The following is a 20,632-nucleotide window of genomic DNA, read 5'->3' as shown; positions in this document are numbered from 1 at the left end:
CAAAATGTAATTTCCCCTACAGGAGAACATCTGATGATAAATGAAAGTTTCGCTCCTCAGGACGGTGCACGATCGTCTTCCTCGAGGCTACTCGGGTCAAGTTGTTGCTCTCTAATAGCTCATTATTGGCTCAGATTCCTCCAGCACACGTTGCTGCTTTGACCACTGGAGGCTCCCAGCAGCTTATGCGTCACTTCATCTCTCAGTCGCTGATCATGGCGGAGCTACAGCGCGATGTGGAGCTCCAACTTCTCAACGGGAATGACTTGAACGAGGACAGAGAAGACCCGGACGCCCCAGAGTCAATAAAGAAAAAGAGAAGAAAGAAGAAGAGGAGTAAGACCACCGCACCAGGTAAGAGGCATCACCAGAGAATCGGTTGGAAAATAAATAGTGCAAAAATTGTCTCCTCTAGTGCCACTCGATATGGAGCACAAGCATCAGATAAGCGGGACAGGAGACTTTCCAACCTGTCAGATGGCATTCCTGTCCAGCTGTCCCAACTCTGAGCGGCTGCAGCTGAGCTCATTTGGAAACGGGACAATCTCTGTAAATGGGAATTTATTATCAAAACTGATTGAAAGCTGTCATTTGAAGATATTGGTGGAATACAATTTAATTTTACTCCAGATTAAATATGTTTCATTAATCCCACTAAACTGCATGAAATTATGTAAGAGAAGTATCCACATCAGTTTTAGTGCAATAATATGACAACCACTGTATTATTTAAAAAATAAATAAAAACAAAGAGCCATATGCTGCCTCATAATATGGAGGGGAAAAAATCTCGGAAAGCCTGACTTTTTGAACCTGCCATAAGTAAAGTGTTGTACACACAGCTCAGTTGAAGGGCTATATGTCATTATGCTGCAAGGTACATGTGCCCTTGAGGATATTGACTCCCAAGGCATAGAAAGAAATTATGCACAGACATTGCCAAGTTGAGATCGTAGAGGATGCACTTTCTTGAAATGACTGAACCACAAATAATTTACTGTGTGTGTGTGTGTGTGTGTGTGTGTGTGTGTGTGTGTGTGTCCATGCGTGCATCTTCACCTGCACATGCATGCACGAGTGTGTGACTTTGCAGCAGGGGCAAATGAAGCTGAGGGGGATGGAGAAGCTGGAGGTGTTGGTGATGTGACAAAACAGTTGGAGCAGCAAACACTAGAGGACAAAGAGAGGGAGGAGGATGGAGAAGAAGGTAACTCCTCACCACCACCACCATCCTCATCATTCTGCAGTGGTGACTGCTGAACTTTAAGCTCCTGAAAATGCACGGTGAAATTCAGCCGGTCATATCTGCAATCTGATATCTGATTTTCAGTAGCACACTGGGAATTGTGCCCAAGCTCCTGTCGATATTTCTCACTTTACAAACTGCACTGAAACTAATGATGCTTTCAACAGATGGGGATGAAGGGGTGAACTCAGCTGGAAAAAAGAAGAAGAAAAAGAAAAAGAAGAAAGGATGTAAGCCGTTTTTCTCAGTGTAGCACATTTATTTACAGTTTGCTCCAGATTACAAATTCACATTTACTCAATTTAGAATTTGAATTGAAACTGCAATTCACATCCGGTGACAGACTATATATTGTTCCAGAGGCACATCGGATTTTATTGATAGACTGATACTCTAAGTGCTTTTTAGTGTTAGAATTGACTGCATCAGATTAACTTTGAATCACAGATAAATACAACAGGTGCACAAGAGCAGGTTGACTTTGGTTAATTAGAGTCATGACAGTTATATAATGTAGGACTGACACAGGAGGTGTAGGACAAAATGCTACAGGACCGTACAAGTCAGACAGGTTAACATTTATGACATAATACTCAGTGCGTCCTACATATCGTTATAACCCACTATATATATAAGCTTTTTTTTATTGCTTCCAATTTTTCTTGCAATATAATTCAACGGGCTTCTTTGACTCATGGGGATGTCTTGATTGATTAGATCTGTAAGTCAGGAACTGTACTGTATCCTCTAGCTAGGTTGAAATGCTAATGTCATGGACATGGGGAGAATAACTTGTGTTTTCTTTTCTCTCTCCGACTGCTTTCATCTGTTTCTCCTTCTCACTATCTGGGCCACAGTGAAGGGACAGACTGACCCTCCCTCAATCCCTATTTGTGAGCTCTATCCCAGCGGAGACTTTCCAAAGGGAGAGGAGTGCGAATATCCACCATCGAAAGACGGGTGTGTGACCTCCACATCGTCCCTCACACTCAGCAGTAGTCGTCCACTGTGTGACATGCCTAGTTTTTATTTGGGTCTCTCTGCTTTGCACTTGGACATGAGGTGCAATGTTTAGTGTGTGATTTAATATCCTGTTCAGGAGCAAACTGATTTGTCAGGTTTGACAACACGACCTGTGCAGGGTTCCCACAAGTGTGTCATGTCCTCGTTACAAGTATTGGTATAATGAGAAAATAATGACTTCCTCCTCTCCGCGGTGTGCCTCCCACCAGGCGCAGTGCAGCGTGGCGGACCACCAGTGAAGAGAAACGGGCGCTGGACATGGCCAACGAGGAGATGTGGAGTGATTTCAGGGAAGCGGCCGAGGCCCATCGGCAGGTCCGCTCGTACGTCAGGAGCTGGATCAAACCAGGGATGACCATGATTGACATCTGGTGAGACATGCGCTGAGATATTGTCCTTGAGCCCCATTTAATGGACTTAAATCTCTGCTGCTCATACCTACCTTGGATCATTTGTGACTGACATTGATATGGTTTCAGCACCTCTTTGTCCTAGCCTGCAATATACTGTTTTAAAATCATCAAAGAAAGCAGAACTGCTTTTGTGGTTTCAACCTCTTCTGGATTCATTATCTGCCCTGACAACAGTCTCATTGTTCCTGTCACCCATTGTCCCTTTGTGCTGCTTTCTGTTTCTCGCAGTGAGAAGCTGGAGGACTGCTCCAGGAGGCTCATCAAAGAAAACGGGCTAAAGGCAGGCCTGGCCTTCCCCACCGGCTGCTCCATCAACCACTGTGCTGCCCACTACACCCCAAACGCAGGAGACCCCACGGTGCTGCGTTACGACGACGTCTGCAAAATTGACTTTGGAACGCACATCAACGGTAAGAGCTCGCTAATAACTTTTTAAGTGCTTTTTGAGGTCTGCTGTGCCATTTCACACTTGGCATTTATTATGACATGGTAAAATGATGATTACATTATAATTCTTACTGCCTGGAATAAACTGTTCTCGCAAGTTAATTCACTTACACTTTTCTTTTTAGATAATTAAATTCTGAATATTTCTACAAAATGACAACCACATAGAAACTGTTGTGAGTAACCAAACTTTTTGGTCTTTTAGGTCGAATAATAGACTGTGCCTTCACCGTCACATTCAATCCAAAGTATGACAGGCTGCTGGAGGCTGTAAGAGACGCAACTAACACCGGTATTAAGGTAATACAGATCTTCCCCTGCACGGTGCTTGTTTGTACTGATGGTTACACAAAATAAGTTGATTACTGACCAAGGAATGAAAATAATCATATTCAGATCACAGATACATTAATATTTATGTCCAGATTGCAAAGTATTACAATTACATTTTACAGAACTTTACAGAGGGGGACATACAAATGATATATACAAAACCAGGAAGTAATGATAACATAAGAAAAATTGGAAAATATTGAAGTGTCACAGCAACAAAAAACGAACGGATAAGTCAAATTCAAAAAAGTGGATTTAATATGTTGCAAATGTGCACAAATACAGTCACGCAATGGCAAGAAGAACAACATATATATAATTCATGCTCTAGATATTAGTGGCTCCTTTAGTATAAATACGTTACCTTAAAAAAATAATACTTGTACACATTTTGAGCAAGCACCGTGTATAATATAGAAAATGAAAAACAAGTATAACAGGTACAATATATATAAACAGTAACTACCAAGTGTATCGAGAATCAAATAATCGGGAGATAGGAAGTTGCAATAAGTGATGAAATACAAAAATTGCACTCATTAAGGTTTTGTTCTTCTTATTACCTGGTTCAGATTTTAAGGAGCGATTCATTAAGGTGGTCAGGGTACAGATTCACATTCAAGGAACTAATATTTAGATACAAGTATAACATAGACTACAGTAGCTACTTTTCAAGTAGTTATATGATGCATGTTTACACCTCTCTGCCTTAGTTTGCAGGAATTGATGTGCGCCTGTGCGATGTTGGTGAGACCATTCAGGAAGTCATGGAGTCTTATGAAGTGGAGATAGATGGGAAAACATATCAAGGTAATAGGAGGTCATTTATCATCTCTTTTCTTTCATGCACAGGTTCAGTGCTGCTTCCTATTTATTCAACCTCTGTGTGGTGTTCTCTTTATAGTGAAGCCAATCAGGAATCTCAATGGCCACTCTATTGGACAGTACAGGATACACTCAGGGAAGACAGTCCCCATTGTTAAAGGTGGAGAAGCCACAAGGATGGAGGTTTGTACAGCAGCAAATGTTATTTCATCGTAGCCAAATGTGGATGTGACGACATTCTGGACCACAAAACAACACTGCAACCTCTTTTTACTGAAATTGTGTCTTGTGTTTTTGTCTGAGATTATACCTTTATTAGCTGCTTGACCTTGCAATTAAATAAACCTTTTTTTAATTCTTAAATGTAATTGTAAGAACATGTGGCTGGTTAGGGTTACGATGGGGTGTGGAGAAGTGTTCCCAGTCACTGCTCTAACAGCTTTTTAGTCACCCTCGTCAGCACTTTAATTACACCTTTAATGGAATTACCAGCCGCATCGAGTAGCAACACTTGTTAAAACTCCCGCTCCTCATTTCATTGTAAGAGTACTGATTTGTGGGCATCCAGGGCTCATTAACAGGCTGGCCCTTCACCAAGGATAAACATGGCTTTGCACTATCTTACATTTGCCGAGGACTACGCTGAGATCCACACCTGCACAGCTGCAGCACACCACTGTATTTGGACAGAACTGAGCATTTTAATTGGCAAGTAGCTGAGTCAAGCATTTTACCTGATGGTTTCAGGAGGGATGGGGGGGGCTTCTGCTGAGGTGGCAGATTTGTGTGTTGTATTTTTAGCTGAAGTGTGTTGGTGTAACAGGACCATTAGCCTCTTTGTGATCAGAGATTGGCAGCTGCGCGTGCCACAGGGCTGCTAGCACTTTGACTGATTATCGGTGCAGTGAGAGAGGGTGTCGCAGTGTTATCAGCTAATACCACAGGGACTCTAACAACAGCCAACCGCTGATAGAGACACAAAACGCCAATGAAACCCGGCCAATCAACTCACACGAGGCGCTGCTCCGCAAAGGACACTACTGTCCTTAATAGACTACAGATGAATATGTCAGCTGCTGGCATCCTGAGGTTTTTTATTAAATTTACTCTCAGTCCCCCCCCGGAGTGTTTTTGTCCTTTCAGTAACATCACACCCACTCAGCCCTGCATAATAGTGCATAGACTGTCATAGTTATTCTACATTTTACATCGGCAACCAAATTAAGTTTTTTGTCAATCTGTTTTTGTTGCCTGTCAGGAAGGTGAAGCTTACGCCATCGAGACATTTGGCAGCACAGGGAGAGGTGCAGTCCACGACGACATGGAGTGCTCACATTACATGAAAAACTTCAATGTTGGACACGTGCCAATAAGGTTGGCGCTGCTGTTTCCATCTCATCCCCGTATTCAAATAGAAAGTATTGATTCAGGAAAATTATTTGTAGGTCGATTTGCTCCTCATATTTTGTCTGCCAATCCGTCATTTTAACAAAAGAGATTGTGATTAGCGTCATATCTGAGTGATTGTTTACGTCTATAGTCAATCTCCAGTTTGTCTCACTGTGGTGTCTGTGTCATTACCGTGCTGCAGACTTCCAAGGGCTAAACATCTGCTGAATGTGATCAATGAGAACTTTTGCACTTTGGCATTCTGCCGCCGCTGGCTGGACCGCCTGGGTGAGAGCAAGTACCTGATGGCGTTGAAGAATCTGTGTGACCTTGGCATCATAGACCCGTACCCACCTCTCTGCGACATCAAGGGCAGCTACACCGCCCAGTACGAGCACACCATCCTACTCAGGCCCACCTACAAGGAGGTAGTGAGCCGGGGAGACGACTACTAATCATGCGCCAAAACTCAAGGCGAGCCAGGAGGAGCGTGACGGCTCAAAGACAACAAACCTCTGCAGACTGATAGCAATTATGCAATATTTCTCTGACATAAATTCCCTCTGCTTGAGTACCACTAGATAATTATTCTAGCAAAGGCAAAATACTTGTGTCATGGCAGTAGCTTGCTAGTATTTATTTTCCAAGGGATCGAGCCAATAGACAAAGGGCATATCTGTAACAAAGGTAGTGTTGCCATTTTAGTCACATTTTCATGTGCTGCTTTTCGGAAATATGCAAAACAAATATATGCAAAAGAAACATGCAAAAAAGGTTTTGGTGACCACCTCGCCTAAAGATGCTTAGCTTTATGCGTTGCTAAGACCTTGTGAGGAAACTGAAATGAAATACTTATATTTCTATAGTTCTTTGCTCTATTTTAATTTGAGGCACTTTTGTAAGAAATAAATCGTTATAAATATTGCATCAATTACTGTGTGCATAAGAGCTCCCAATACTTAATTACATTGCAAATATCTGATGATATAAAGGTGTATTTCCTTCCTTTTACCAAAGGAGGGCGGTACTTAAACATGAGTCAAACATCCTGCTCTAGTGAAGACATTACAGTAAGACACATCAGGCTATTCATAGTCTTGTACTTTAGCATAATGTCACCATGGAAAGAAACAGACTTTTCCCTGAAGCATTAAGAATGAGCACACCGATTTGTCGTTTTTGCAGTTTAGATGAAAAAAACAAACATATAGGACACACAGAAATAGCAATACAAATATCACATTGATGGCAGAGTACATTCATGCACCCTAAATCACTAATTTGTCCTTTACAAGAAAATCTCCAGCCCATTCTCTTATTTTGGTAAAGTCTATGGGACAAGGACATGAGCGTTGATGTCATGCTGGAGGAATGCATCATGTCTTCTCACAGAGTTTGTCCTTCTCCTTGGAGACAGCGGACCAGACCTATTCTTAACTGGGAACCTGTGGACTCCGGATCTGATATGCGGTGATGTCAATGGCTTTTAATACATGTTTATTTTGAGCCGGCAGGAGTCACAGGCCAAAAAGAGGAGCATACGTGAAGAGAGTGTGTGCTCTTTCTCACACTCACACACACACACACTCACACACACACACACACACACACACACACGCGTGGGTTTGGAGAAGCCTCTTCCTCCGCACAAGGAAGCAGGTTCGAACAAGGACAGCAGAAAATCCTCATAGAATGTGAATGGAGCAACCTGACAATGACCCATTCATGTAGCTGAACCAGCTGTGACAGCAAACTCAATCCCAAGTGTTTGAGCCGGTTGAGTGTACGCCAGGCCTGCAATGGTGGAGCAGAGTGTGTTTTGCTCTCGTCAGACAGCAGGCTTGCGAGTTTGCCGGCGCTGAGCAGAGCTGTTCAGATTAAGCCGTTTGATTCCCGTAATGTTTTTGTCATCCTCTCCCCTCGTCCAGGAGTTGCTTGTTCTGACCTGCAGTCCCAGACTCCCTGCGAAGGATATCAAGCAAGTGCACACATCCATGCTCACACACAATCGAATGTTGACTTCATTCATGATTTATCGGCAATATCTGTGAGACGACAAGGATAATTTACTCTGCGCCTTTTCAAGATTTCAAAGTAAACGTCTCTCAGTGAAATTGATGCAGTAGGACTTGACTGGCTCATCAAGGAACTTTGGCCAGGAAATAAAGTGTAATTGAGTTAACATGCTTTGCTTATCGTTTATAAATAACCTGGAAAGTCTACAGTACAGGAATGAAATTCCACCATCATCTTTGTTTTTGTTCAGATTAAAAGTCGCGCTTTGTTCTTTTTGACTTTTAAGTGACTGTAGTCTGGTGAATAATGTGCTTATTGCCACAGCACTGTGGCATTGTAGCTGTTTCCTGAGGATGTGCACTCCTCTTGAGACACACGCATTAGATTTTGCTTTCATTTTAGTGTCAAAGCGATGCCCAATTGGAACAGTCCCTCTGTTCCTTCTGCACACTCCGGTATGTCACAGATCATCCTCCACCTCTCCATCCCTCTGTAGTTCTTGCCGATGCCCTACCGGCGGCCACAGTCTTTCCTGAGGATGTGGAGGATTTTACGTCCCAGGGTTGAAGTCCACGATTTAATCAGGCTCTTGGTGTTGATCATCAGTCGGCCGGTCTTCCAGTCCTCATGACCGGCCACAACATATTCAGATCCTGGAGAAGAGAGAGCAGAGCATGAACCCTACTGAATCTCAAGTCTGCTGAGGATGCCACTAAAAATCACCTTATGTAAAAAAAGAGCGCAAATCATTATATAACTATAATAAATCACTCAACTACTGTGCTGCTATGGCCGGCTTTAAAAGAATGTTGCCAGAAATGATTATTGTAAAAGTGTTAGATGCGAGACAGTCTCATAACAGAGAGATGGCTCTAATCTTTAAGCTGTAAACGTCCAATCTAAATGAGTGATGCTAGGACGTTGGCACCCACTCTAAGCCTGCATGAGCAGCGACAAAGATCCTCTATTCAGCACAAAGATGGCAGATTGTTCACTCAAAGTTTTCCACTGGAAGTGGCTGCAGCTGACCTGGGTTGAGGATGGGACAGGTACAGCCATGGGTGGTCCAGGACTCTGGGTAAAGGGTAACGCTTCCCCTGTGGACCTTCATCTGGGGGTTCTGGTGCAAGACTTTCTTGACTTTGACCTCCACCTCTGCATGGGAGCCTTTATCGTGAGCTGACATTACCTTCACCACCAGCACTGCCAAGGCAACACAAACAGTTGTTCAACAAATTAGCAGTCTACCAACTACAAAATACAACTTCCACTGCTCAAACTTTTACAGATCCACATCAGTTTAAGTCATGAAGAGAACTACCAAGTTTCTGTAAACAGTTGTGTAAAGTCTTCTTTGGTCCTGAAGGAGCTTTTCTAGGTAAATAATGCGTTGACATCAGGATTTTTCATCTCGGCTTGGTTTTTGGAGACTGCACATTTATTAAAAGACAACATGCATTACATTTGAAAGATGCGAGTCTAATTAAAAGATGTTATTGAGTTGCAACATGGGAATTGTACGATCCTCCATTTACGGATCCAGGCTGTGGACTAAAAGTTAGATATCTTGGCCTCTGCTGCATCTATTTTGACCTTGAGGTGCAATACAACATTTCTTTAAAGATACCCGGTGGAGTTTCTGTTTTTGTGAGTGGGTCCTTGTTGTGTTTGTCCTGGTGCATGTGCCAATGGTTTCTCACTGATCTACAAGTGGCATTTTTTGTGCCAAGAACCAGAGCAATGCACCAGCAAAGGCAGGGAAGGAGAAGACTTCTAGCAAGTGAACATGGATGTGAACAATGCAAAGTTTGATGTGGAAGAAAAAGCATTCAAAACAGTTGATAGATCTCAATGATACAAGTAATGTACGTATTGTGATGAGTAACAACAAACGTAAAAGGAACATTGTATTATAAGAAACCTTTATGGAATCACTGGACAAGATATCAAGTGGAACAACCAACATGTTGAGTTTTATCACAGACATTGCCATGACAGGCTCACACAATACTGAATTAGTTCCATCCGTCAAATAGCACTTACCATAGTCATACTCCGCAGCACAGAAGAGTTTAGGGCTGCCAAGTGTGACTTCTACACACTCACATTTCTCTGGAAAAAAATTAAACAGGATGAAAAAGATTCATACAAATCACTTCTTCATGATGTATAGATTCCAACATCGAAACAGCTGCATGTAATCTGTGTGGGCTGATGAATGTGCAGTGTATTTGGTGCGATATGACCTGTGGCTCACCAGAGTGGTGCAGTGCAGAGAAAAGCTCCTCTAGCCTAAAGAGTGCCGTCTCACTATTATTGCTGCTGTGTCCCATGTGGCCGGTGGCTGTATAGAAGACCTCCACATCCGAGCTGTGCCGCAGAGGTAAAACCAGTCAGAGGTAGGGCTCTACTTAGTGTAATTCATCCAGAATGAGCCTCACTCACCTCTACGCCGTACATCATTAATCCAAGTAAAAATACATATGGATATGGTATTAAATCTTGGCTCTCACCCAGAAATGCAGTCACCGGTGTAAGGGTCACAGTCCCCTGTGCAGTCACATGGACGGCAGCCGTATTCGTGAAGCCCCCAGTATCCCAGCATGCAGTTGTCACAGCGGGGGCCTCCGACACCGGGCTTACAAGTGCACTCCCCACTGCTAGGGTTACAGAGAGTGCTACCTCCTGAGAGGACGGAGCCTACAGGGTGGCAGGAACAGGCTGCAGAGGAGAGGGGTGACAGAGCAATAGCGCTGCATGTTAACATCTCTGTTTGCAGGTCAAAAGACGTGTCTGCTTTTCTGGCAGAAAGCTATAAGCACTCAGTATACATTATGAGCCTGCATGTATGCGAAGGACAAACACACTTGTAGAAGCCCAAACAAACACATTTAGAGGGTACACAGTGAACTCCCGTGGCGATATGAAAAGTTTACTGTATTTTATCATCCTCCTGTAACAAGCTGGGAGTATGTACGCAACATGCTCTAAGCAGCTGCAGCAAAAACAAACAGTAAATCACTCCCTCTCTACGCTGTCAGACCTGCCGCCTGACGGTCCTTCATGATGACAGATTGATTTTTGTTACAGACTTGCTTCATCTGTTTCCAAAAACGGCATGTTTGGTCTTAAAAATGCTTCAGCATGCCTGGCGGGGCGAAAGGGCAAGAATGGGAAAAATGTGCTTGCATGGTCCATGGGAAATTCCTCCATTGTTTGCAATTACGGTCACATTCCAAAACAGTGCGGTCGCCGTCATTCCTGTTAAGGAGCAGACTAGAGTCATCTTACTATCTCATCACTGGGGAGGCAATGACTCAAAAAGGTGCTGAGGGAAAATAAGAGATCAATCTGCTTTAGTCTGGCGGGTCAAAAGAAAAATGTGATCTCCATTACTGCCCTCAAAATATCAAAGACTCCCACTCTTAATTGGAATTCTCTGCTGGCATTCATCCATACAGAGTTATGGTTTAAGGGGGGAAAAAAGAGCTACACTCTGCAGAAAAAGATTTACCTTTGCAGGAGTCGGGGGCGGTTTTTGGTCGGCTGGGGTCTCTGAAGAAGCCCCTCTCACAGTTCTGGCAGTGACGGCCCTCTGTGTTGTGGTGGCAGTCGTCACACACACCTCCACTCCGCCGTCCTGTCGCTAACCACGATCCACGACTGAAGTGACAGCTCTTGGCGTGACCATTACACTTGCACTCTAGGTTTAGATGGACATGCACAATCAAACACACTCAGATGTTTTTGCTCTGATGAACTCTCAAAGCCCCGGAGCAAGCAGTGATAACTCCTACAGTATAGCTGACATAAAAAAAAGAGGAACTGCTCCGTTATTCATCTTGCACGAGCGTCTAAAAGGTCACATGTGATTTATGAGACTAAATTCATTTTCAAGATACGTCTACATGCCGTGTGTCCTACTCTGCATTTGACTCCCTCGCCCCATCACTCACTCTGGCACTCGTGTGGCGTCCCTATGATGCCGTTGGCAGCCTGCCAGGGTTGGTCATTGTAGAGAGGAGCACAGCGCTCGCAGTGCTCACCGGCTGTGTTGTGTCTGCAAACACACTTGCCATGGACCTGCTAGGCAAAGAAACGTATTTAGCTCATTGTATCTGCATGCATCTTTCAATGACTGTGTGTGTCTTCAAGTGGCTCAGGAACAATGCTTAGAGAAAGGTGAGCAAGCAGTACTGCAACACATTGTGGATTAATGTATATTTGGGGAGTTTTCATCGTGTTCTCCTTAAACTGCTTTGAAATGTTCATCAGCGCGTTGATGTAATGTGGTCTTGGAAACCATTTTAAAACATTTTGGCCTGACGATGAGCCGGCTGAGATCTGTGATGTGTGTAATACTTCTTAAGCATTGCAACATACCAACATCTACATGCACAATCACAGCAGTTACACAATGTGCAGCTTATTACTGCCCGTGTAGCATGTCTACACCTCTTTAGCCCATCTTGGAATCAAACAAGCTCTTCTAGTCTCCATTTACAGTAAAGAGAATAACACGACAGAGACTATGGGTTGTTAAAGCATTAGGCTGAATACCATAATTAAGGTTTCCACACACTTAAATCCCTATAATGGTAGGTAAAGCTGTGGCACTTCACTGCAGCCTTCAGCTTCAGTGGCACATACCAGCGCACAGCTGAGTAACAAAGGAGTGGTGGGAACAAAACCCTGATCCCTCTACTCCCAATCTCACCACATAAACAAATAGCGATGGAGACGAAACGAAGCCATCGGCAGACTTCAGCATGACACAACATCTCAGTAAGTTTTCACAACAGAAGAGCTTTTCCTAAGTGGAGTATTGTGCACCTGCAAGCTCACAAAATCCAGCTCAAAATTCGCTCACCATGTTGTTGGTCTTCTGTTGGCTGGGTCGGTAGCCCACGGCTGGTACACAGTGGTCAGCGTGTCCATTGCAAAGGCAACTGCCTTTGACAATAAAATCATAGATGGCATAGTGGTCTGTAGGGAGGACAGCAGCACCAGGATGTTTGGCCTGGCAGGGACACTGCTGGCGCTGCAGGAGACGGACTCTGAGGTTGGTGATCATGAGCTGGTCCTGGGCGGCTGGTCCATACGGATCCACTGAGTTCCAGGGTGACAAAGCTCGATAGATCACCTGAACAATTGAAGGAGAGGAGAAAATGTCTTAATGTCTTGTTATTCCACTCGTAAAAGCCTCTATAACAGACGCTGACAGACCATGACATAAATGATGTCAGTTTCTCTTTTTTCTTGGTCTGCCAAATGAAAAACAGGCATCAATGTGGTTCGCCTTTCATGCTCCACAAATTTCTAGGAAAATCAGACAGAGACATGGACGTTAAGTTTAGTTGGATGTTGATCTTTCAGATACATCCTCTCTGTGTGTATATGAGAAACATCAAGAATTGAAATGGTCACAAAAAGAACAGCAAAGCAAAAAACACAAAAAGAATTGTGTTATTTTTATGGAAGCATGAGTGGATGAGTTGTGGACAGAAAAATATGTCAAATTGGACAAACTATATCCTCAATACATTTTGTTTTAATTTTCAATCAAAGTCTCATACCAGTTCTATTTGTCAGAAATTATGATTTATTTTGATTTACAATCCATACTTAATACATCCTGCATCGTCTGTTTGTTCTGTACACAAGAGAGACTTAATGCTGTATCAAAATGAATATACTGTATTTTATATAATGATATATTATGGTGAGTGATACATATGACAAGTTTTACTGTATAAACATTGCACTTGACAAATCGCAAGCTAGTTCTGATTTGCAATCTCATTACAGCAAGCCGAGAGTTTAAACTAAGTATATGATGCCTGTTGTGTTACTTTATTGCTGAAACTCTACATTTTGGGTCTTTTGCATGTTGAGGAACAGATAGACTATATTAGAAAGGGTGACATGCTTATACAAGTGAGCTGACACACTAGAGCAAGACACATACTTGCTCCAGATACACTGCAATTATGAGATCAGTCAAAGCCATATATTCTTTCAGACGTTCAACCAGAACCTCCCAATGTGGTCCGAGGCTCCAGTGAGAGTCTCTCTTGTACACCCTCTGTGTGAATGGACGGCCTGCTCATGAATTAATCATAGCTGGTTATCTGGCTCAGGCCTCCCTGTGATGATGCAGCAGCTCCAAAAAAAGTGAATATCAGAAGTAAAAGTACACATTGATATTCTATCCGTGCATGTCAAAGCAGTTTGCAGCTTAGAAGGCTGGCCTGACAAAAAAGGTCTCCCACAGCCCATCAGAGGAGGTCAGTTTACAAAGCAGCGGTTTGTTCAGTGGGCTGTGTGATATCAGCTTATAGTGCATCCCGGTGCCAATAAACAGACTTTGCTGTGAAGTGCTGGCACTGTGTTTTGATGTGGTCACTCTCAGATCTGAGAAATTAAATCACAATCCAGTATTTAAAACCTTTTCTATGAACGACAGCAACCTCAAAGATTACTGATCGTTGGCTCTTGACCCAATTTATAACAGAGTTTCTATGTTATTGTCCAGAAAACTTCCTGTGGAATCATTTTCAATTTCAATTCAATTTATCAGTGTCGCCCAATATCACAAATTTGCCTCAAAAGGGTGAAAAAACACGTTATTAGTTGATAGCTTTCTTTGTTATTTACCTGCAGAAGTAGTAACCTATGTATTTGTATGTGGCCTCCAAAGACACCGCTCTCGCGCCACACTGTCAAAAACAAGACACATGGACTCACCTCTCCTCTGGTACAAGGGGAAGCTCCTGAATACTTGGAGGTGCAGGTTGCTCCACTCTCCCCGACTGGCGACCCCTCTGCCGGACCAAACGCCTCCTCACAGTCTCTGGCAAAATGCCTGAGGGCTTTCCATGTGTGCCCGTGGTCTTGGGAGCGCTCCAGCACCATGGCAGCCGGGCGCGGGGAGCGAAACACCAAGATGAGATGGGTGAGGAGGAACTCCGTCTCCAAGTCGAGCTGGAGCGTTTCCTCCTTCACCCCCTCTGCGGACTGCCACCAAGTGTTTGGGTAGCGGAAAGAAGAGTCGCTCATGGCAGAGGGAGGGTGCGCCTGGACGGGGATAGCAGAGTTGCACTTGCTGCATTTTGCTGCCGAGCAGGGCTCCCTGCCACGGGGCGAAGCCGTCTCTCTGAAGACGCAGTAGGGCTCCGAGGAGTTGGAGCCGCAGACCGACTGGGTGCCCAGCATTCTGCCCTGGGCCAAGTTGCCCATGCGGGGGTTGCAGGCTCGTCCGGAGCAGCGGCTCTCCACAGCCGGACCTTTGGATTTAGACGTTTCTGGTAAGAAAAAGGTGCGTTCATTTTAGTGTAAAGTGAGTGAAAGTGATTTAGTTATACACCAGGAAAGGCAGGCCATTACTACAAAGGTGGTGAGTTCGGTTCCCGCTTCCCCCAACTCGCCTTCTTAAAAGGTGTGCACTACGCACGTGGATGCAACGTTTTCCAGAATCGCACACGCAATGCTTGTTTATGCGTGTATTCATTCAGAGTGTATTAAGTGCGCGCGTAAAAGTCTCAGACACACATGTTCAAACTCACCGGCTGGCAGAGGAGATGATGCGCACACCGGGATAATGACAAGTAAAGTCCACAGTCTCATCCTGAAGGAGTTGTTATCTTCTGCTTGAAGTCACCTGTCGTATATTCAACTTGGAGCGCGCCCTCAACAGCTTGATCTAAGGATATCCAGACGTCAACGTGTTCCTTTCCGATAAAAAATAATTACTTGAAAATAATACTAATAATTTAGAAAACCCAGAGACTCGAACGTGAGCTTAATCCTGTCTGTCATGGGGTAGAAATGCCGCGTTAGACTTAGATCGTATTGTCTGAGCCCTCATCATCCTTAAATTATTCCAGCCCACGCGCTTCAGGGTTCAATCTGCTGTTTGTTCTTTGACATTTGGGAATATGAAGAGGTTAGCACCGCCCTCTTCTTGTCTTCTCCCAGTCCCCGCCCACACTGGTTCCGAAAATCAGATTTTTCAAAAGGAGCAATCTCAAAACCCTGGAAGACTTGTTCACTGTGTTTTAAAGGGGATGTTGTGATTATGAAGAAGATTATGACTGTGACTCTTTGTCATCATCTACTTTAGGACTATTTGTTTTTTATTAGTCTTAAACAAATAGTTGCATCTTTATTCTTTGGACAAGCATTCACTTTTTTTTCTCTGCATTCCTCAAAAAGCATCCGTAATAAAAAGCAGTTGGCTGTCATCCGAACAATAAATGAGACATTTAGATTGCCTCCACAACCCAAACACCCCCCCCCCCCCACCCTCAGGCACTCGAGCGCTGATCGTCAAACATGTCATTGTGTTGCATTCCTGCCACATATCACCACTTATTTCTAACTGCTAATCACTAACCACGCTTTACCTGCCTCGTCGTCAGACAGAGAACAGCCCTTGGCCTTGAGGGGTCACACAACCCTTGATCCCAATAATCATCCCGTTGCATGCCATTTTTTTCAAAAACTTTTAACAGTGATGTCACCTCACTGAGTCCAAAGACTGGCTCATATGATACTGCAGGTAGCTTTGCCACTTGATACCGTGTAAAAGCTTAACACGTGGGGTAGACAGCCAAGCACAGGAAGATGAAAAGGGAACAGTGTCATTGAGAATCTGCATCATCGCTGTGAATACATGAGGTCAGGAGTAATCTGTTCTCACTGTGAATGTGGTCTGTCGTGTGAATATTAAGTGTGTATGTTAAAGCAGAAGAATGGGGGTCATGAGCATTTCTCAGTCTCTTCCCTAAGGCATCCCAGATCAGGACATTCCTTGAATACTGCTACTCTCGTCACAGTGACGGGTCTCCTATGTTTTAAGGGGACAGGGTTCATGCCTGCGTGTCTTTAGATTTGCACGGGTTATTTCGGTTGTCTCCCGATTATCCGCCGGGGCCAGGGGTGATGAACCTTGAGCTGTTCTCTTTGTACAGCACTTGCGTGCTTTTCGATCCTCAAATCCCAGGAGTGACCGTGAAGAATGCTGCAGAGGAAGGATGTCTAATCTTGGCCAGTGTGTGGTGTATATTCCCCTGGCAGCATGAATGCGACGCACGTGACAAACAAATTCCTTTACTCTCTTTAAATCCAGCTGTTTGTCATTGTTTTTCTCTGTTACACAACTTGAATTCTACGGAGCCAAATCACCCTAGTTGTGTTTTACGATTAAACAGCCACTCGCTCATGTTTCTATGTGGGAATACTGCAGGAAAGTGCATTTATGAATAATGTTATAAGGGTTAGTTCAATAACATGAAATATTGGGGGGAAATACTCCTCTCATGTTAAATTACCTCCCAGCCTGCAACCGTCTGGTGCAGGACCTCCACAGCCAGCAGTGCTGCTGTGACATTGTCTTCTAATTGCCCAATAAGATGATGGACTTGGGGCCGTTCCACCACCGTTGGCCTGCTTTATTTCCAGACTGTAAAAGGATATGGGTCCCCCCCCCCAAGCTGCCATGTCATCTAGTACCTTCAGCTCACTGAACCGTCTCAATCCTTGCAAGTAATCTGTCTACTCTCCTGTAAAAGCCAGACACAAAGCCAGACATGCTCCAGGCCAGGAGGTGCCTTGCCCACAGGCTCCAAACACCTTCTGTCACTGCTTTTCCTTGCTCTTCATTCCATTTCTACGATGTTTATCTCTGCTATCTGTCTGCTTGTTCCTAGCCATAACACTCTCCTCACACACATTTTTATCAGATGGTTTGATCTGGAATGACAAAAAAAAAAATGAAACATGGTCTGCGTTCTGTAAATATTTGTCCTACGATGTAACTCTTCCCATGATGTAACTCATTTGGCATTAACAGTGTTAGTTATTCATATTATACAGTGACAGTTGAAAGGCTCTTGATTCTTCCTTGCAGAGCAAAGGCCTCCACTACCCGTCCACAGACATTCCCCTCACCACCTCAACCCTACTCCATCCAGACACTTCAGGAAGTTTATGCTCTATATTTCACGTCACCTTTCGACACACACTCACACAGAAAAAGACTCAACAGATGACCGAGCACCAGCCTGGATTTGAGAGTGGACACAGAAACAGGGGAAATGTGTTTCACCTTCATAAAAGACAGGCAGCCAGATGTGTCCCAGTTAAATTTTTTTAGCCTTATGGGAGCGGAAAGAAAACCCCACAGGGTGTTAAAGTGTACCTGTGTAATGTCATTTGCCACATGGCATGAATAAAAAGAGAAATAAAACATACAGTATCATGAACAGTAAGAGAGGAAACAGACACACGTTTTAATATTGTAGAAACCACAGGTGCGAGTTCCTGTTTGTGTATCTGACAGGTGATACAGGTTGTATTTCAAATAGTTGAACATGTTTAAGGTTACACAGGAAGATAACCAAATGCAAAGTTCCCCTTCATTTCACCTTTCACTCCAAATGTGGTTGGAATTTTAAACTTGAAATTGTGTTTTTTTTCCTCTTTTTTGTGTGTTTGTTCGCTGTATCACTTGTATCTCAGACTATTTTATTCTATTCTATTCTATGAAGATGTAGTCAAATCCACTGTTGTGGATGATAAAGTTGTATCGTATCCCTAAAGAAGAACCTCTACTCACAGTCTGAAAAAGGGATGCTCCTGGAAAACACATGGATTAGTTTGCTTGCTATTTGTGAATTTTTGGATACATTTGAAATTGTTCAAAGTGCTCCACAGTAACAGCTCTGTTAACATTCATTAACACACGTGTTTCTGTCATTTCCTGTCTGCACAAAAGTGTACAATAAAAATATCTATTGTACAGTAACCTTTTAAAAGAAACTGCTTAGTGTATACTTTAAAGCGTTGGCATGCAGTATTGAGATGCAGTTGGCACAGTGTCAGATTGTTATGAGTGTTTGATCTTCATTGTGCAGGGCTCATTAGGAAATGCCCATGCAAGACAGCCCATAAAAAAACCTGCCTTTCATTGTACACAGTATGGTGCCATGCAAAACACTGAGGGCATAAATCTTTCAAAAGGCCTCGTGGGTCACATGGGATGGCCCATGAGGATGTGACAGACATGGTGACCTTGGAAAGCAGATTGAAGTACTGCTGGCAGTTGTTAATCATGAGGATGCCTTCGGGCTGTTCCCAGTTTAAACTTTGCTCTCAGAAAATAGCTCCATTACTGAGAGAAAATTCCACCCACTGTTCCATTTTCTTGCAGTATTTACTGCTTTAAAACACAATTTAACGCAGAAGAAAGCCATAAAACATTGGAAAATTGGTGCTAGATTGAGGATAATCATAAAGTTTGTCTTGTGAAGCCGTCTATTAGCGGTTCTGATTGATGGTAACATGTCTTGAAGACCAAACCCTTTGACTTTTTTTTTACCTCAGGCGGGTGAGGTTAAGTAGCTCCCCGTGGATTCTCAGTGGAGGGGCAGACAGGATGATAATCTCAGTAAGGGATGGAGAAGATTCGAACCTGCCTGCACTATGAGAGGAATGTCGGCTGCCTCACGGATCTGCTTTAGGCTGCATGTCTGTCCCCATGTTGTTGTAATGCAATGTATGTTGAAGCAGCTACACAGTGCCTTTCTGTCTGACAGGTCAGGACAAGATGATTGTCTTCATCTTGGCTGACAGCAACCATTTATATTTAACATTACAAGCCTTTAATAAACCTCGCTGAAAGCAATTATCACGTTTGTCACGTTGTCACGTTTCTGCTCAACGGTCATTGATTTTCGGTTTACATCTCAATGACCCTCTCCCAGTGTAGTAATGGGATCCTTTAGAAGGTCAAAGTAGCAATACCAAAGTGTAGAAATACTACAAGTAAAAGACACAAATATACATATGTTATCAGGAAGAGACATATATTAAGTATAACAAGTAAAAGTATTCATAATACACAGGTCCGTTTATTCTATGGTCCATTAGAATGTCATGTTATTGCATTGTATTATTAGATTATCAATGTGTAATATTGTAACGCAGCTGTGGGACTCATTTTAACAATTGTATATACTGGTGGGTGTCACTCTAACAATGTATCATATTTTATGAAATGATGCTTTGTTTTATAACTAAAATCTTAGTCTGCTAAGTAACAAGGTACTCAAGCTCTCATATAAATGTTCTGGAGGAAAACATACACAATTTCCTTCTGAAATATAGAAGCAGGAAGTAGAAGGAAATATAAATACTCAGGTGAAGCACTGTATACCTGTGCTGTTTGAGGACACTGGTGTTTTTCTGTTACTGGTACCGATATCTACTGAGACTGTACTTCCCCTCTCTTGTGAATGTACAATGGGTTTAGTGAGACTGGCCAAAAGCTCAGTATGCACCCTTGCATGGTGCTTGCATGTAACAACGTGTGGAATTGCAGTTTATTAAACTTGTTTGAAATTGAATTTCTCCTTGCAGAATTAAAGTATTCGTTCTTAATTTCTTCTTGTTTCAGAAGCAAACACTATATACTTAAGATTAAGTGACATGAATGATTTTAACTGACCCCACATTTTAATTTTCTCAAGAATGTAATTATATATCTCAGCCTATAGTAGTAGGTGATTCAAGGAGAAAGTAGGGGGATGTTGCCACCTAGTGGTTTAAATTGGATTTAGTTTGAAAGCAGATGTTTTTAAATTAGGCTACTCTATTTAGGACCAATGCAGCAATGTGGGTCCGGTGCATGAAGTATAATTCATCTGCTGGAGTACAGTTATGACATTATTCATGAATACAAATAGTTTTTGGTTTTAGACAAATTAAAGAAATACAAGTCATCCGCAATCCCCTCAATGCTCATCCCACTGACATAACATAGAGTAAGCCCCATGTGTCTTGTTCCATTAAGCATATATGCATCTTTCTATTAGAAGATAACAGGGTTTGGTACCCGGACCCGCAGGTACAGGGGAAAAGTAACCCATCACATGACTAC

At 43.1% G+C, this 20,632-nt stretch overlaps 2 protein-coding genes across 2 annotated transcripts; one reads left to right on the top strand and one right to left on the bottom strand.

Annotated features, from left to right (window-relative positions):
• Positions 1-215: 215 nt before the first annotated feature.
• LOC116388942 (methionine aminopeptidase 2-like) lies at positions 216-6,975 on the top strand. Its single transcript, XM_031857288.1, has 11 exons — positions 216-354; positions 1,094-1,207; positions 1,414-1,476; positions 2,104-2,206; positions 2,479-2,640; positions 2,911-3,092; positions 3,335-3,429; positions 4,176-4,272; positions 4,367-4,470; positions 5,546-5,661; positions 5,879-6,975. The coding sequence occupies exons 1-11, from the start codon at positions 216-218 to the stop codon at positions 6,129-6,131; spliced, it is 1,428 nt and encodes a 475-aa protein (XP_031713148.1). The 3' UTR covers positions 6,132-6,975.
• On the bottom strand, positions 6,761-15,586 carry LOC116396360 (netrin-4-like). Its single transcript, XM_031870930.1, has 10 exons — positions 15,258-15,586; positions 14,440-14,996; positions 12,563-12,835; positions 11,649-11,775; positions 11,207-11,395; positions 10,206-10,413; positions 9,950-10,062; positions 9,736-9,804; positions 8,722-8,895; positions 6,761-8,345 (listed from the first exon to the last, which is right to left on the bottom strand). Exons 1-10 carry the CDS (start codon positions 15,316-15,318, stop codon positions 8,203-8,205), a joined length of 1,914 nt encoding a protein of 637 aa, XP_031726790.1. The 5' UTR covers positions 15,319-15,586; the 3' UTR covers positions 6,761-8,202.
• Between the last annotated feature and the right edge of the window lie 5,046 nt (positions 15,587-20,632).

The sequence above is a fragment of the Anarrhichthys ocellatus genome, unplaced genomic scaffold (genome assembly GCF_004355925.1).
Source record: "Anarrhichthys ocellatus isolate YVR2014 unplaced genomic scaffold, GSC_Weel_1.0 scaffold2, whole genome shotgun sequence".
NCBI lineage: Eukaryota > Metazoa > Chordata > Actinopteri > Perciformes > Anarhichadidae > Anarrhichthys > Anarrhichthys ocellatus.
This window is presented reverse-complemented; position numbering and strand designations above follow the sequence as displayed.